This window comes from Oculina patagonica, chromosome 1 (assembly GCF_052425735.1).
Source record: "Oculina patagonica isolate OP01 chromosome 1, crgOcupat, whole genome shotgun sequence".
In the NCBI taxonomy this organism is placed as follows: domain Eukaryota; kingdom Metazoa; phylum Cnidaria; class Anthozoa; order Scleractinia; family Oculinidae; genus Oculina; species Oculina patagonica.
This window is the reverse complement of record NC_135758.1, coordinates 34,815,409-34,833,818: the sequence shown is the minus strand read 5'-3', so window position 1 is coordinate 34,833,818 and position 18,410 is coordinate 34,815,409. Positions and strand designations below refer to the sequence as shown.

Genomic DNA, 18,410 nt, shown 5'->3' with positions numbered 1-18,410 from the left:
CGTATTTTAGTTAAATTGACGTTTCGCGCCGTTTCAAAACAAAACAACGTGCATTTTAAGCTTTTTTAAGCTCTTTTTTGGTGGTCGATAGAAAACGACGAGATTAGTTCGCGGTATTATTTGTTTAGCATCTTTCTTGCTGGTTTCGTAAATGTTAACCAGAGTGAATATCAGTGTTAACTAAGTAAAGCAAATCTAAGGGAACTGACTTTTGGTCAGTTAAAAATCGGGATGCCAAGTGTTGTGAGCTTAGACTTACGAACTTTGCTTAAATTGAATCTGGATACGATTACTGTGTTATTTATTGTTGTTAAAAGTATGTACACGGTAACTATTAAAAATGGAAGAGTAACCAGGATTCATAATTAAGTAAAATGTTTTTGAAACGTTCTCTGGTTAAAAATTTTGTTAAAATATAAGCTTTCGGCTGCCAAACTGCAGCCTTTAACGAATGATAAAAATGGCGCGAATGAATAAATATATAGGGTAAAAATGTGTGAAAAAATTACAAAATAAAAATGCGTAAAAAGGTGACAAGAAAAATAGTGAGAATTTGATAATAAAAGGGAACTATTTTAAAAGAATAGGATATTGTAGAAGAGATGACCTAGCATTGTTGTCCGCTTCAGTTGTCATGGCAGTGTGCCACGACTCAAGAGTTTTTCGCACGCGATAGTCTCCTTTGTCGATGACTCTTGCATTTTTAAAATCAATTTGATGGTCATTCATCCATGCATGGTTTGCAATGTTACACGGTAACTGTTTTAAAATTAATGTTGTTTTATTGATTTTTGTTTTGTACAAACATTGCAGAATAAAGTTCTTTATTACTTTTACCCTTGTATTCAAGTTCCTTTTGCGGATGCCATAGAAATGATGAGTTACATAAAGGTAAAAAAGTTACAATCTTGAGAGATTACAATCTTGCTTCAGGATTTAAGCAACCGTACTTGAAAACGTAAAGTCCTGGCTGCTGCCTGCTGCAGTCATAAATCAAAACAAATTTTCCCTTAACTAAAGTTTGCCAGTACTAGTATCATTTCACAGAAAAATATTAGGACATTTCAAAAGCCATCTTCTCGCATTTTTCCAACTGCTAGTTGTACCGGTGTTGTTATTTGAAAGTGGAAAACCCCAGCTTATTATCCGAGCCACAAATGACTTTATCCCCTTCCTGTATCAACTATTAATTATAAAAAGCAAGCAAGAAAACTGAATTAAACCATAAAGGGAAGAATTTTCGTATACTCTCCCAACTTTTCTCCCTCTCTCCCTACACTGAACACAATATGTGTCCCCATACATGACGTACCTACCGCAGAACACCGGTCTCCAGACAAGAAGGCGATGGGTCAATCAGTAAGCGAGCTATCATTCACTGCATAACTCTTCTTCAAATTTTAAGCGATTTGTCAATCTTGAGACGTTTAAATAGCAAAAACTAACCCGGATTCAAGTTTATTTTCTGCTATGGAGACGGTAGGTACAGTACAGAGAGGTCCGACGATTATTAATCAAGTCTCGTGGTATGACATTGACTGGACCGTGCAGGAGCAACGAAGAAATACACTGTGCTGTGATTACGTATATGTACAAGAAGTTCGAGTCTAAAAGAGACGCTTTTAGTTAATGAAAGATTTATATTGAAAATAACTGGGACGGGAACAAAGCCTGTAGGTACTATCTGGAGTCTTGATCAAAATTATTGTGCTTGTTCGTTCGCTTCCAATGTTTATGCTAAGTCTGCTGCCGGGGGGGGGGGGGGGGCACTTCCTATAAATGAACTAATGGGGATGTGTGTGCCCCTGGATGGGGTCGCATTTTCAAGCATTTTTTATAGGGTGACTAGAATGGGGTCACACTTTTCCGGGATTTTGAGAGTACGAAAATCTGGCATGTTGTGATTTATGAACGGAAATATTCGCCGAAAAAACCGTTACCGTATTTATTGCTGTTGTTCAATATTTGACAAACAGCTCCCATAAAGTGACTAAGTTGGGGTCGTAAAAGTTAAATTTACCCAAAAGTGACTAAGATGGGGTCTATAATTGGCCATAGAATAAGACTATAATGGGGTAGGGGTTCTGAGAGGCCAGCGGCACATATTCTGTACACTGGCAGGATCCAACTACAGTTGTTGTTGTTTTCCGCAGTTTGTATTTCCAGAGATAAATTTATGCATCAGCTCTCAGGAGCTTTCCCGTTGCAGATCATATATGGCAAATGTCTGGGATTTCGTCCAGACTATTACTAGGGATTATAACCCACCACCCAAGCAACCAGGGCTGGGTGGAGGGTGGGGTAAGGGTGGGAGGGAAAGGGGTAGCAATGTTGTTTTTCCGTAACATATCCCTGTCGTAACCCGAATTAATGCAGCTTTTATTGGCCTGGATCCAATCTTGTTCTCAGAGCCTTGTTTTTCCTTTGATCGATTAGCAGGGGTGTTGAATGGTAAATGCGAGACTTTGAGAGACGCAGAGACTGACATCTTTTCTGTGAGCCGGAGACCTTTTTAGCCTTGCAAAAGAAGTCAAGATTCCAAAAAGACGTCAAAGAGAAATTTGAGACGATGAGACCCCTGAATTTTGGCTAAAATTTTACGAGACATGCATTTTTGAAGGACCATTCACCACCCCTTTTAGCACCAAGAAGGCAAATGCTGGCTAATTCTAATTAACAATTAGACTACGAGCCCGAGTTTTCTATGAGCAAATAGTCAACGAGGCGCAGCCGAGTTGACTATCGCTCATAGAAAACGAGGGCGAGTAGACTAATTGTTTTAGTAGAAACTCTAAAGGATTGTAGTCCAAAACCTACAATATTGTACACTTTGAAAACGAAAATAAAGAAAATTTACCGCTTAAAGACCTACGCGCGTGCGACTGTTTTCTATCGGCGAATAGAAAACAGTGGGAGAACCAATCAGATTTGCGGATTTCCAATAGAACACAGTTGAGTTTCTACTAATTTCTGATATTTTCTGATATTAAAGTTGAGCAGAAGTCTGTCAATCACATACTTTCAAAATGGAAGTGGCCAGAGTCGTCGACAGAGTCTGTGTTCTTGGTGCTGACCAAAAGAAAGGCAGGCTCAGCAGACAAGGTTGGCTCAGATGACGGCCCACATCAATTCTTAGCCATGTTATGAGAAAATATGCTTAAAATTTTGTTCAGAATATGTTGACCAAACTTTTTGTTTTAACTTTTAATGATATATTTTTTCAACATATATTTTCAGTCACTGCTTGGCAATGTTACATTCATGCAAGGGGCACGCCGCTTTCTATATGCTGTGACACCAAAGGAAGCATCTTTTGCAAAAGCTAAGGATGTGCCAGATTATCTGAATGAAGTGAGGATATTAATTTTATAGAAATATTAACTGCTCTTCAAACACATTATTTTCCTTATTGTTTAGGTAATAAAATAATGTTCAACCATTGTTTAATACATTATCAATTTCTTTGTGATTTTTATCATATTTGAGCTGTTATTCACTATGGTGGCTAATCAGTTTCTCAGGATGCTGAATCCTGTTTCCGTCATACGAAGCTACCCCAGGGGGTACTCCTTATAGTGAACTATGTGGTTAGGTACTGTCTGAAAGGGGTACTTTTGTATGCCTTCTGTAGATATGTGTTAGGGCTACCATGTTCTGTTGAAAGTATATGAAAGGGCAACTGTAGACCAGTAAATAATCTTTCATCAGTAAACACGATTAGGGTATTGTGCAAATGAATCCCAAAGAGTGGAATGTTGAAACGAATATGAGCCACCTTTTAAGTCCTAGCTGGGTCCTTGTTACTAATTATTTAAGGAAGAGCTTTGATCTTTATCGTTCTGTCTTCCTAGTAATATTAGTTTTTAAAAAAACATTTTATAAAGTGACATTTATTTTTGATTCATTCCTCTTTCCTGCAGGCTGTTCCATTTTTCTTTGGTGCCATCGCAGTGGAGTACATATTATGTTTTCTTACCAATCTGCCGCTGATAAGGTTGAATGATGCATTCAGTTCACTTGCAGCAGGAGCGTTTTCTCAGTTGACTAAGTAAGGATGATAAGACAGTTATGCCTCTCAGAAAATGATGAGCTGGAGGATCTGTTGTTTTTGCCACTCTATTGGTACAATTTCTCAGAACAAGAATTGTTTAGCAATCAATTCAAGGAGATTAATTAGTATTTAACAATTTTTGAGTTTTGGACTGAATTGACTAAAGACTGAGTTATATAAATTTAAACTGGGTTAAGCCTATCAGATGTCTCTGGATGAATCCTGAATCAATCAATCAATCAATCAATCAATCAATCAATCAATCAATCAATCAATCAATCAATCAATCAATCAATCAATCAATCAATCAATTAATCTCAATCAGTCAGTCAGTCAATCCCTTATTTAATACCTTGAATTCTTTTCTTCAGGGTAGTGGTAGCAAGTGTTCAGCTCGCTATTTACGTGTTTGTTTATGACAATTTCCATCTGGTGCCACTGGCATGGGACTCTCCTGGGACATGGTACCTTTGTTTTATTGGAGTGGATTTTCTCTATTACTGGTTCCATAGAGCTGCACATGGTAAATAAATGTCAGCAGTAATAATTATTATGAGGTCCTCTTTACTGGCTTCTTAATAAAATATTATATACATTTTTCTTGACTTGTAGTATGCAGAGAGAGGAGAGAGGTGTTCTTATCTCTAAGTGATCAAATAAAATAAATAAATGTATAAATAAATGAACAATTAATTTAGACATACATTTGCTCAACTCAGTGACTTTATTGTTGACACTTTCAATTGAAAATATAAAGTTAAACACTAAGCAGGAAATTTATTGTGCTCACTACACCTTCCCTTCAAGATATAGTGAATTATAATTTCTTCTCTTAGAAATCAACATTTTGTGGGCAGCCCATCAAGTGCACCACAGCTCAGAGGATTACAATCTAATGACAGCCTTGAGGCAATCAGTTGTGCAGAAGTACACCTCTGCCGTAAGTAGTCTATAGCTAGTTATTACCATGTGTTATAGCCAGTAGCTAGAGCATACAACTTCTTACTCTTTGTATGGACTGCTCAGCTTACATATGCAAGCTACCGAATGCAGAAAATTCATATAAGTTACAGTTGAACCCCTATTAAGCAGCCACCCTTGGAGAAATGGTGAGTGGCTGCTAAATAGAGGTTGGCGGATTAATAGGGGTTTGTCAGAAATAAGCATAACTTAGCATGGTACATACATCACTTTATTGCCAGGAAATCTTCTTTATCATAAACATGTAAATTCACCATTGGCGAATTCATTAATTCACCCTTGATAGGAATTTAATGCTTGAGCTGTTTTGACTGTTAAACCATATTTAATAATGATAATTAATTATTATCTGATTTATTTGCAGATATTTTACACGCCTTTAGCATTGTGTGTACCTCCCTCCATTTTCTTTGTTCATATTCAGTTCAACTTGCTTTACCAGTTCTGGATTCATACAGAGGTATGTTTTATTTCATTCTAACAAGCTTTGGTCTAATAATTAAAAATTATGATAGGTTGCTCCACCCTTGAAGGTGCCTGCTGGCAGTACCCTGCAAAAGCAGAAAGGTTTTCTCCGGGTCATCACAAAGTGCGAGCCATTCCGGTTAGCCTAAATAGCACTTTGGTTAGCCTAAAAATAAATAAATTACTATATTTAGAGAGGAAGCCACATCAGCGCTAGCTGGTTTTCATGCGGGTCCTCTGTCCAGGTCGAATTGGAATTTGGAAGTGTTGGTTTTTTAGGAGGGAGGAAAACCGGAGAACCCGGAGAAAAACCCTCGGAGCAAGGCGAGAACCAACAACAAACTCAACCCACATATGGCACCGGGCCGGAATCGAACCCGGGCCACATTGGTGGGAGGCGAGCGCTCTCACCACTGCGCCATCCCTGCTCCCCTAAAAAGCACTCTGGCTAGCCTTTTTATTGGGGTAAAGGATTTCTGCCTCACATGCTTCGCATGGCTTGCTACCTTGCCTTGCATGCCTCGCTTCTTTGCCCAGTCGTTTTTCAGAAATCCATCTGACTGTGTTCATGCAATGGTGGCTTTGCTGTTTCAAGCCGTGGTCTTCACTTGTTTTTGATTTATTTTAAACACAGATAGTGCGATCTCTTGGACCTCTTGAGTACATTCTCAACACCCCAAGTCATCATCGTGTACATCATGGTAATAAGAATTTTTTATTTTTACTAAGTTAATTTGTATCGACAAAGGCTTAGTGACATTATGACCATACCAGCATCTGCTATTCCAGCAATATTTTTTGTTCAAGGCATACACAATCAAAATATTGCTATCACTCTGTGGTACCCATAAATTATCTGGAAAAGTCGAGATGACGTTTTAGATCAGTTTTGGTAGAGAGCTTATTAGTTATTATTTTTTATCAATACAAGCTTAAAAAAGACAATAAATACCTGTAAGAATTTGGCAAGGTTTTTAGAAAACCACAAGTTTTTTTAACCGATTACACATGTATAATTTTTCATCATTCATGCACTCAGACCCTCTTCCCTGGGTGGAGCATAGGCTAGCCGCTGAGCTCTCGGTCTGCTCTCCCCAGGGGGGGGGGTACTCCGGCTTGTAAATGACGGGGATGATCGAAGGATTTTTTTGGGTTTGAAATTTTCGATTCTGGGATTTTTTTGGGTTGGAAAATCTGGCAAGTATTTTTTTGGGTGACTTGATATAAAAAGGGGATTTTTTGGGTATTAAAAACGAACTAAAGTGCCTTGGCGCGGTCTTGGCGTATTTATAGTATGATGAATAAAACAAACACGAGTGTTCAATTTTTTTATGATTTTCTTTGTGTTATATTATTGCCCCTGCTGGCAATTTAGGGGTAATTTGACAAGGGATTTTTTGGGGGTTATTTTTGGTCCAGGGATTTTTTTGGGTAATGTCGGAAGACTTAGGGATTTTTTTGGGTCCTGAGTTTTGCCTCCGTTCGATCATCCCCATCATTTACAAGCCGGAGTACCCCCCCTGGGCTGCTCTCCATCTGTTTCTGTCCTGGGCTAGCCTTCCTGGTGTGTTCCCAACTTCTCATTTCAGCCTTTACACCCCTTGCCAGGAGTTCTTTGGACTACCCTTCTTTCTCTCCCTTTCTTTTCCTTGATGATTGAATTATGCTAGTAAAAAAACCTAGAACCTTAAACCTAGCAACTCCAACCCCCCTCCTTTAAAAGAAAACAATAACAATGATAATATATAAAATCTGCATACATTGATTTTTTTTTTCAGGAAGAAATCCATACTGTATTGATAAAAACTATGGTAAGTAGATTGGTTTGGTAGAGATGGACATTATTGTGTCTGATCATGATATGAACATATTTACATTAATTTCTCCTATATTATATATTCTAAGGGCTACAACTGAAACAAAAAATAATTAATGTATACTTTGTTCCTTCTAGGTGGAACATTGATTATCTGGGACAGAATGTTTGGTAAGTGTCTTATTGTGCATGGCATATTGCATGGAATACATGCATGCCATGTTCCAAAGTCAAACTTAAGTTTTGTTGTCTTAACGTAAAAGAAGGTTGACTGTGAACAGTGGTCATTTTATTAAGCTGTAATAATAAAGCGGCGGACTTCATGCCACTCTTTTTTGACATTTTGTCTTTTTTCTAATAGGAACATTTCAGGCTGAAACAGATGAAGAAATAGCATATGGTCTGGTTCATCCACTGGCTAGCTGGGACCCCATTTGGACTCAGGTTAGAAAGTAGAAAATTACAAGACAGATCGCAAGGTTCATTTCTTTTGCCTTTCTTGTCACTGTCTGGCATGGGATCATGTCCACAGAAACCTTCATTACCTTGACCTTCATGATATCAGCGGCAGATCCAGACCTTCAACAAAGGGGGGCCCTTTTTGTGTGTGTACCCCCCAGAAAATTAAAAATGTGTTTTATCAAAAATAAGGGGGGGGAGCCCCCTTCCCCAGGCCCCTCCCCTAAATCTACAACTGGATATTGCTCCTTTCAAAAGTCCTAATTAACATTTCCAAATTTTATGGCAACTGCTAGATGTCATTAAATAGAGGTCTAGGGTTGGAAAGTCTTCAGAATTTTTATTCTTCGAAAGGTATTTGGAAATTGTTAGGATGACATCCAAAATCCTAGTCTGAAATGTCAGCTGTCCTCTTGGGAGGTTGGACAAGAGGATGGTTGACATTTCAGACTACCAAAATCCTGGTGCTCTCAGTAAAAAAAATCTTATGCCACTCAGTTAGAAAAAGTTGGCAAGTATTGAAATGGTGCTTGGTGCCCGGGGGGGGGGGGGGACTCGTATGTGAAAGTGACGGGGCTGCTCGTCGTCTCGCTTAGGGGTGTAAATTTCGGATTTTTGGTCTCGCTTAGGGTGTTCAGGGCAAAACGCCAATATTTTTACCAAAACGCCAAAATTTTTAGTCATCATGGTCTCGATTAGGGTTACACACGAACAAATTTATTATACCTGGCACGAAATTGGATAGAAAATTTTGGTGGAGTTTTTTCTGTATCTCGACTAGCTCGACTTCCTTTACATTAAGTTATTCTGTACGTTATTAGTCCTCTTTTAGTAACATTCCGGTTGATCTGTAAGTACTCAACTATACTCGATTCACTCTCAACCACAATAAAGTCTATTAGGCCATCAAAACTCTTCTCATTATCTTGATTGAACCCTACCACATGATAAAAGGTTTTCTCAACTCTACGCAACTACTAACATCACATCTTTACTCTTATTATCTCGAGTAAACTTTCTACTCTTATCTCTCAAGTCAAATATACCACATAACAACTTTTCTCAACTCGACTCAACTCTACTACACCATTACAACTTTTTTCAACTCGACGCAATACGTGAATACCCAACTGTTGTATCCTACTCAGCTGGACACCACTTGAATCTGCTTTACTATTATGTACTCTACTCCCGCATCTACGTACATGTACGCTACTTGACTGAACTCATCTCTACTAGATTACACTCTGTTCAACTCTACTCTACTAACAATAATCTAGTCGTCTCTACTTTACGATTGTCGATTGGACTGGTCTCTACTCTCAAAACTTCTTTATTCGTCTCCGCCACGCCACTGTGCGTTTATATAAGCTTATGTGACTGTTCTCGTCTCTATTCCACTCGACTCAACTGTACTCTACTGTACTGTACTCTACTTTGCTCTACCCGTACTCTAGTATAATATACTTTATTCGAGTCTACTCTTCTGGACGCTGCTCTACTCGACTCAACTCCACTCTGCTATATTTGATTCGAGTTTACTCTACTGTAGGCTACTCGACTCAACTAAACTCGACTCGACTCTACTGGACTCGACTGACTTGAATCACCTCTACTCGACTCTACTCTACTCTATACTCTACTCGACTCGACTCTACTCCACTTGACTTAACTCTACTCTTAATAGCTTCTCGACTGTACTCGACTCGACTCGACTCAACTCCCCCAGTCCAGTCGACTCGACTCGACTACGGCCCTACGTTTTCATTCTAAACTTTACGATTTACTGCACTACGTTTTAATTCTTAACTGTACACTTCTAGGGCCCTACGTTTTCATTCCAAACTTTACGCTTTTACGGCTCTACCTTTTCATTCTTAACTTTACACTTCTACGGCCCTACGTTTTCATTCTTGACTTTAAACTTCTACGGCTCTACGTTTTCAATCATTCTAAACTTTCCACTTCTACGGCCCTACGTTTTCATTCTAAACTTTACACTTCTACGGCCCTACGTTTTCATTCTAAACTTGACACTTCTAAAGCCCTAAGTTTTCATTTTAAACTTTACGCATTTATGGCCCTACGTTTTCATTCTTAACTTTACACTTCTACGGCCCTACGTCTTCATTCTAGACTTAACACTTCTAAAGTCCTAAGTTTTCATTCTAAACTTTACGCATTTATGGCCCTACGTTTTCATTCTAAACTTTACACTTCTACGGCCCTACGTTTTCATTCTAAACTTTACACTTTTAAAGCCCTAAGTTTTCATTCTAAACTTTACGCATTTACGGCTCTGCGATTTCATTCTAAACTTTACACTTCTACGGCCCTAAGTTTTCATTCTAAACTTTACGCTTCTAAAGGCCTACGTCTTCATTCTAGACTTAACACTTCTACGGCTCTACGTTTTCATTCTAAACTTTACACGTTTACGGCCCTGCGTTTTCATTCTTAACTTAACAATTCTACGGCCCTACGTCTTCATTCTAGACTTGACACTTTTAATGCCCTAAGTTTTCATTCTAAACTTTACGCATTTACGGCCCTGCGTTTTCATTCTTAACTTTACACTTCTACCGGGTCTTACGTCTTCATTCAAGACTTGACACTTCTAAACCCCTAAGTTTTCATTCTAAACTTTACACATATATGGTTCTACGTTTTCATTCTAAACTTTAAACTTCTACGGCCCTACGTCTTCATTCTAGACTTAACACTTCCAAAGCCCTAAGTTTTCATTCTAAACTTTACGCATTTACGGCCCTACGTTTTCATTCTAAACTTTACACTTCTACGGCCCTACGTTTTCATTCTAATCTAATGCCCTTAGTTTTCATTCTAAACTTTACGCATTTACGGCTCTGCGTTTTCATTCTAAACTTTACACTTCTACGGTCCTACGTTTTCATTCTAAACTTTACACTTCTAAAGCCCTACGTCTTCATTCTAGACTTAACACTTCTACTGCTCTACGTTTATATTCTAAACTTTACACTTTTACGGCTCTACGTTTATATTCTAAACTTTACACTTCTAAAGCCCTACGTCTTCATTCTAGACTTAACACTTCTACTGCTCTACGTTTATATTCTAAACTTTACACTTCTACTGCTCTACGTTTATATTCTAAACTTTACACTTCTACGGTCCTACGTTTTCATTCTAGACTTTACACTTCTAAAGCCCTACGTCTTCATTCTAGACTTAACACTTCTACTGCTCTACGTTTATATTCTAAACTTTACACTTTTACGGCTCTACGTTTTCATTCTTAACTTTACACTTCTACGGCCCTACGTCTTCATTCTAGACTTGACACTTCTAAAGGCCTAAGTTTTCATTCTAAACCTTACGCATTTACGGCCCTACGTTTTCATTCTAAACTTTACACTTCTACGGCCCTACGTTTTCATTCTAAACTTGACACTTCTAAAGCCCTAAGTTTTCAATCTAAACTTTACGCATTTACGGCACTACGTTTTCATTCTTAACTTTACACTTCTACGGCCCTACGTTTTCATTCTAAACTTTACACTTCTACGGCCCTACGTTTTCATTCTAAACTTTACACTTCTACGGCCCTACGTTTTCATTCTAAACTTTACACTTCTACGGCCCTACGTTTTCATTCTTAACTTTACACTTCTACGGCCCTACGTTTTCATTCTAAACTTTCCACTTCTGCGGCCCTACGTTTTCGTTCTAATCTTTACGCATTTACGGCCCTACGTTTTCATTCTAAACTTTACACTTCTGCGGCCCTACGTTTTCATTCTAAACTTTACGCATTTACGGCCCTACGTTTTCATTCTAAACTTTACACTTCTGCGGCCCTACGTTTTCGTTCTAAACTTTACACTTCTACGGCTCTACGTTTTCATTCTTAACTTTACACTTCTACGGCTCTACGTTTTCATTCTAAACTTTACACTTTTACGGCTCTACGTTTTCATTCTTAACTTTACACTTCTACGGCTCTACGTTTTCATTCTAAACTTTACACTTCTACGGCTCTACTTTTTCGTTCTAAACTTTACACTTTTACGGCCCTACGTTTTCATTCTAGACTTTACACTTCTAAAGGCCTACGTCTTCATTGAAAATTTCTAGACTTAACACTTCTACGGCTCTACGTTTTCATTCTAAACTTTACACTTTTACGGCCCTACGTTTTCATTCTTAACTTTACACTTCTATGGCCCTACGTCTTCATTCTAGACTTGACACTCTTAAAGCCCTAAGTTTTCATTCTCAACTTTACGAATTTGCGGCTCTACGTTTTCATTCTAAACTTTACGCTTCTAAAGCCCTACGTCTTCATTCTAGACTTAACACTTCTACGGCTCTACGTTTTTATTCTAAACTATATGCTTCTAAATCCCTACGTCTTCATTCTAGACTTAACATTTCTACGGCTCTACGTTTTCATTCTAAACTTTACACTTTTACGGCCCTACGTTTTCATTCTTAACTTTACACTTCTACGGCCCTACGTCTTCATTCTAGACTTGACACTTCGAAAGCCCTACGTCTTCATTCTAGACTTAACACTTCTACGGCTCTACGTTTTCATTCTAAACTTTATACTTCTACGACCCTAAGTTTTCATTCTAAACTTAACACTTCTACGGCCCTACGTCTTCGTTCTATGCACCTATCAATGGTTTGCCCCAGGATGGGGGTGCGGGCGACCCCCGGGGAATTTGAAATTTTTTGAAAACCAAAGTCGAATTCTCCACCTCTGGGCACCTAGTGAATGTCAAATTTCCCATATCTCTTCTTAAATTTCTAACCCAGCCATTTTAGATGTCAAAATCCCTACCCTGGGAGAACTTCACGATGTCAAATTCCCGTGGGTTGCCCGCCCCCCCCCCCCCATCCTGGGGCAAACCATTGATAGGTGCACTAGACTTGACACTTTTAAAGCCCTAAGTTTTCATTCTAAACTTTACGCATTTACGGCTCTACGTTTTTATTCTAAACTTTACACTTCTACGGGCCTACGTTTTCATTCTAAACTTGACACTTTTAAAGCCCTAAGTTTTCATTCTAAACTTTACGCTTCTAAAGCCCTACGTTTTCATTCTAAACTTTACGATTTACAGCTCTACGTTTTCATTCTAAACTTTACACTTCTGCGGCCCTACGTTTTCATTCTAAACTTTACACTTTTACGGCTCTACGTTTTCGTTCTAAACTTTACACTTTTACGGCCCTACGTTTTCATTCTAAACTTTACACTTCTACGGCTCTACGTTTTCATTCTAAACTTTACACTTCTACGGCTCTACGTTTTCATTCTAAACTTTACACTTATACGGCTTTACGTTTTCATTCTAAACTTTAGTGCATTTCATTCTTAACTCTACACTTCTATGGCCCTACGTTTCAAGTCTTAACTTAACACTTTACACTTCTACGGCCCTACGCCGGTTTTCCTGCTTAACTTTACGCTTTTACGGCCCTACGAGTCGTGTCCAGTCGAGTCGAGATGGAGTAGAGTAGAGTGGTGTAGAGTACAGAAGTATAGAGTAGTGTCGAGTAGAGTAGAGTCGAGAAGAGTAGCGTATAGTAGAGTCGAGTAGAGTCGAGTAGAGTCGAGTCGAGGTGGAGTAGAGTAGTAGTTGAGTCGAGTCGAGTCGAGGTGGAGTAATATAGAGTGGTGTAGTGTACAGTTGTATAGAGTAGAGTAGAGTCGAGTAGAGTCGAATCGAGTCGAGTAGAGTAGAGGTGAAGTAGAGTAGAGTGGTGTAGAGTACAGTAGTATAAGGTAGAGTGGAGTAGAGTAGAGTCGAGTCCAGCCCAGTCCAGTGGAGGTGGAGTCGAGTCCAGTCGAGTTGTGTCGAGTCCAGTCGAGTAGAGGTGGAGTATAGTAGTAGTTGAGTCGAGTCGAGTTGAGTCGAGGTGGAGTAGAGTGGTGTAGTGTACAGTTGTATAGAGTAGAGTCGATTTGAGTAGAGTCGAATCGAGTCGAATAGAGTAGAAGTGAAGTAGAGTAGAGTGGTGTAGACTACAGCAGTATAAAGTAGAGAAGAGTAGAATAGAGTAGAGTAGTGAAGTAAAGAATGTAGCGAAGAAGATTGTAGCGGAGATGAGTGGTGGTAATAGATTCTTATAATTCTCTCTGTAGACTAGTATTCCTATATCCCTTTTATATAGGCTTTGATTGGCCGGTCGAGTTAGTCGAGGCAGAAAAAACTCCACCAAAATATCGTATCCAATTTTGGGACACATTTGAAATTTATAAATATTAATTCTATTCTCAGTTTTTTGTTATCTTTTAGGGGTCAAGAAAAGCTTGAGCCACACCCATATTGGTCTCTTTTAGGGGTTCTTTTCAAAATTTCCGACTAGCATCCCCGTTCGTTTCATATAGGAGTCTCCCCCCCCCCCCCCCCGGGGCTTGGTGTTGTTCCTGGTGAAAGGCTCAGATAACACTCTTGCATGCTGTTCTAAATTTTGAATGGCTGTCTCATAATTTCCTTTCATAGTTTTTCCATTTCTCTCACATTTGGAAAACCTTTCGGGAAACACCAGGAATCAAAGACAAGGTAAGCTGTTCTTTGCCTTGACAGTACTCATAATTTGTGACTAAAATTAATGTTATGTAGGTCATTATCATAAACTAGGATTTTTTAAAAAAAAGTCCTGTGCAACATTTAAGTTCCAGTGCTATATCATACAGCTTATTTGTGGCTTTTCTTCAGCATGATGGTATTAATTTCTGTTTGAGATCACCTGTCATTGAAAATGACATGATTATTTAGCGAAAGGAAATAATTTGTTTAAGTTTACAGATATTTGCACAGATCTCTTAACAAGCCTCTAATGGTCATTCTTTAAACCTGACTCACAATGTTTACTAGGTACAAAATGAAGATTTGCTGTCAGTACAGCAGTTATACATTACATATTAAATTTTACCCCTATTTCCCCAGCTCTCCGTGCTGCTCAAAGGTCCTGGATGGACACCTGAAAAGCCTCGTTTGGGTGACCCTGCAGATCTTCCAGAGGTAATTAGCTTAACTACTAATTATACTTAACTGTGGGAGGTGCAGTGGCGTAATGGTAAATAGTGTGCTGGACTCCAAATTGAGCAGTTACCAGGATAAATTACGGCATGATTGATCTCTAGACTTGAATGCAGACTTGACCTACCTATACTGGTGTCTAACCATAATCTCATCTTAAAATTAAAGGCTATCTAATGACATTTTTTTCTATTATAGATTGAGTATCCCATTCAGAAATATGACAGCTCCCTGTCATACTGGGGGAACTTGTATGTACTTGTGCATTTTACTGTTGCCATTGTGGCTTATCAGATCCTCATTGCGAGAAGAATGGTAGGTTGCAGTCAGTGTTACAAATATTATGCAGATCTTACCATAAAGCCTATTGTAACTCTAAAGTGGGTGACAAAGTGTTGAGATACACTCCTCTTCTTGAGTACCTTGGACAAATTTCACCCCTTACCTCTTTGATATTACCCCCTCCCCCCGTTTCTGTACAACATTAAAGAGGACAGGGTGGTCCGCAATCTACATCAGATTTAAAGTGGAATAATGGAAAATTGAAATTAGCACTCATTTCAACCGACTGAACTGCTTTTGTCGCCCATTGTAGATATAGCATGAAGTGCTGGACAGGAGCATTGCCTTTTCCCTTGAGGGGTTGTTTGTCCTTCATATATTGCCCCCCCCCCTTCTCAGGTCCCTAGAATTCTATGGGGGACTAGGGAAGAGGGCAGCAGGGTAAAGGGAACAGGACATCAATTCTATGGGTAGCAGGAGGTGAGAGGGTGGGAAGAGTTTTTTTTCAGTTAAACAGTTGTAAATTAAGTTTTTTAAAAGGAATAAAAATCTGCAATCCATGATTATAGAATTTTTGACTTTTTTCTTCAGGTACTGTCCCAGCTTCATGCTCTTGGGGTTATTTCATATTTCATTTTCACCATTTCAAGCGTTGGAGCCCTCTTTGATAACAAGTAAGTATAGCAGGGTTTAAATGAATTACACCTGATAAGGCCACTGTGGCCCATTAAAATTGACCATACACAGCTCAGACTAACCAGATTGTTTATCAGTCTAACCAAGGCATTTTTAGGCTAATCAGAGTGCAAGTCCATAGGTCTGCCCTCTGCACTTGTTGCACACCTAATTAATATTACCCTTAATTGTCATGTCATGGCCGAGACAAGTTGGTTTTAGGCATTTGAAAGTTAAGTTTAATAAATGAACTTGCCAGATCAGGGTAGAACAATTTGTAAAAAGTATGTTGCTCATTGTTTTAGTACTATCACTGCTAAATATTCTCTGCTTTTATTTTTTCTTTGAAGGTGGTATGCCCCATACATGGAGTTATTCCGCTGTCTTTTGTTCCTGATTGTGGACCTTGTTCTTTCATCCCAAAATTTGGATACTGGAGGTAAACTCACAGTGATCAATTTTCCTTGACATGAAGAGTTATGTTTTCATAGATATTTGTAACCAGGCGACTGTTAGTTTATGATATAACATAGAAAGGAGAGCTGTGCAATCAAATTCAGTATACGTAACCCTGCACCATAATCCAATAGTACAATCCCATGCTGATAATGTGAGCAAATCACTCTGCCAGAAAATGTTTTCTCACGCATTTTTTGGTTTGGGTTTTGATGTACATTTCCACCAGCATTTGTTACAAAAAGGATTGGTTTCTGCTTTTAGCTGTGCACTATCAAGTTATGGTACGCTTGAGAAGTTTAGAGAGCACTCAAGAGGCAAGAATTGCTTTCAACTATCACCTGAAGCACACCTCGTATGCTTCTTTCACGCTCTCCAGACTTTCCACGTGCACCATAACTCTAAAGCATGAACCAATTGTTAATAAGTGGAAATCATTAATTCTTATTTTTTTATTTGTATTATATCTTTTCAGTTCTTCCAACTGCCTACATTGGTGTTATCAGAGCGATTTTCATTGGATCAGCATTTCTCTGGATTACCACTTCCTTGGTGTCCAAGAATAAAGCCAAGATAGAGTGAACACACAGTCAAATGTTTCACCACCCTACCATCATTTACTTACTAGAGTACTGGATAAAAGCTAATAAATATTGTAAATACTTTAGGTAAAAAAAGGTGGAGTCTGTGTTCGAGCCTAGTGGCCCGTCAAGTTGGAGCTTATCATGATTCCCATAGCATGAAGCTACTTGGGGTGTTTCTACTACCCCCTGGATGGGATGCTAGTCCATCGCAGGGTAACCCCAGCATTAAATTTGCCAGTACCCATTTATACACCTGGGTGAAGAGAAGCACTATATATGAGAGGAGTGTTTTGCCAAAGAACTCAATACAGTGACCACAGCCAGGACTCGAACCTAGACCACTCAATCAGGAGTCCAGCTCACTATACCTACAAATAATTTATTGTAAATATGTCAAAGCTTAAATAGACAGAATTGGAAAGCATGTTTACATCCTTGTTGCCACCCATTTCAGACCAAGTGATGATTAATTTAGAAGGTTAGATTTGACACTCGTCAGTGAGTGCTTCCATGGGAGTATGTACAAACAGAACAACAGATTATTGTAACCTCCCAAATAAATCATCACATAATCAGAATTGGGTGGCAACAAGAATGTAAACAGGTTAGCCAATTTTGTCTGTTATCAGCCTCAGTCTTTGGTTATTGCTGATAGGGGTGGTTAATGGTCCTTCAAACAAGCAGCTATTTCAAAAAGAAATAGTGTTTCGTTTCCTGACTGCGGAAGGGTAAGAATAGTGTAACACTTAAGGAGAGGTGGGTTTGGGGTTTACTTTAATTTGGAGAAGGTCCTAGTGTATGTTAAATTTGCCGAATTTATGCACGAGTGCAGAATGAAAAGAAGAACTTCATATTCAGTAGTAACTTAAATTCTCATTTTACACCTACTGTCGATTTTATGTAAAGGAGACATAAACTACATCCTGCTGCAGTTTGGCTTTCAAGAGTTCAAGTAACACATAAATATTTCTCTTTATAGAAATAGCACATGTCTTTCTCTCCAAATTAAGTTAAGTGAAGGGAGCTTGCCTTTATCGTTTTTACTCATCCAGTGGAAATTAAAATGATTTTTTTTATTTCTGCAGAACACTTTTTTGCTTAAAAATGGCACCCGATAGCATAACTTTGGATGCGCTCTTCAAAATACATTCTTCCCAAGAAAGAAAGAATAAATATATTCCTATCAATGTGGGGAAACATGAAACCACAAGAGTAAAATGCAAGATCAGAGTAATGCAATTAATTTAAATGGTTTATTTTTTGAAACAAACAATCCTTAAATAAATCAGTTCCATAAATAAAGTGTTTTGTGACTACTGATCTCTGATAAAATGCAAAACAACACTTTAATCGAAGATGAAATTATTACCTTTTGACAAAAAGCTTGAGGTATATACTTCTCTGAGTTGATCACATGCTCAAATCAAATAAATGCCAAATTCATACAAACCAAAACCCTGGTCGACAAGAACAGAGATAAGCACACTGTTTCGAAGCCATTTCTTCAAAATGAAATGCCTGTTGTCACTTTACAAAGACACGTAAACAACCAAAGCAAATTAATGTAAAAAGCTACCATACACAGATTTTTAACAAGGATTTTA

At 38.5% G+C, this 18,410-nt stretch overlaps 1 protein-coding gene across 1 annotated transcript; it reads left to right on the top strand.

Moving 5' to 3' along the window:
* The first annotated feature begins 1,331 nt into the window (after positions 1-1,331).
* LOC144666257 (alkylglycerol monooxygenase-like) lies at positions 1,332-16,974 on the top strand. The gene is made up of 16 exons (XM_078527663.1): positions 1,332-1,479; positions 3,238-3,351; positions 3,921-4,048; positions 4,423-4,574; positions 4,888-4,991; positions 5,397-5,492; positions 6,132-6,198; positions 7,276-7,308; positions 7,452-7,484; positions 7,675-7,757; positions 14,270-14,329; positions 14,717-14,791; positions 15,008-15,124; positions 15,683-15,765; positions 16,117-16,205; positions 16,698-16,974. The coding sequence occupies exons 1-16, from the start codon at positions 1,471-1,473 to the stop codon at positions 16,802-16,804; spliced, it is 1,350 nt and encodes a 449-aa protein (XP_078383789.1). The 5' UTR covers positions 1,332-1,470; the 3' UTR covers positions 16,805-16,974.
* Positions 16,975-18,410: the final 1,436 nt, after the last annotated feature.

What these genes read in the sequence shown, in the direction of transcription:
- LOC144666257 (XM_078527663.1), top strand. An exon ending in TGCAGAAGTACACCTCTGCC is followed by an intron (nt 4,992 to 5,396) that starts GTAAGTAGTCTA and finishes ATTTATTTGCAG; the next exon opens with ATATTTTACACGCCTTTAGC. An exon ending in CACCAGGAATCAAAGACAAG is followed by an intron (nt 14,330 to 14,716) that starts GTAAGCTGTTCT and finishes CTATTTCCCCAG; the next exon opens with CTCTCCGTGCTGCTCAAAGG.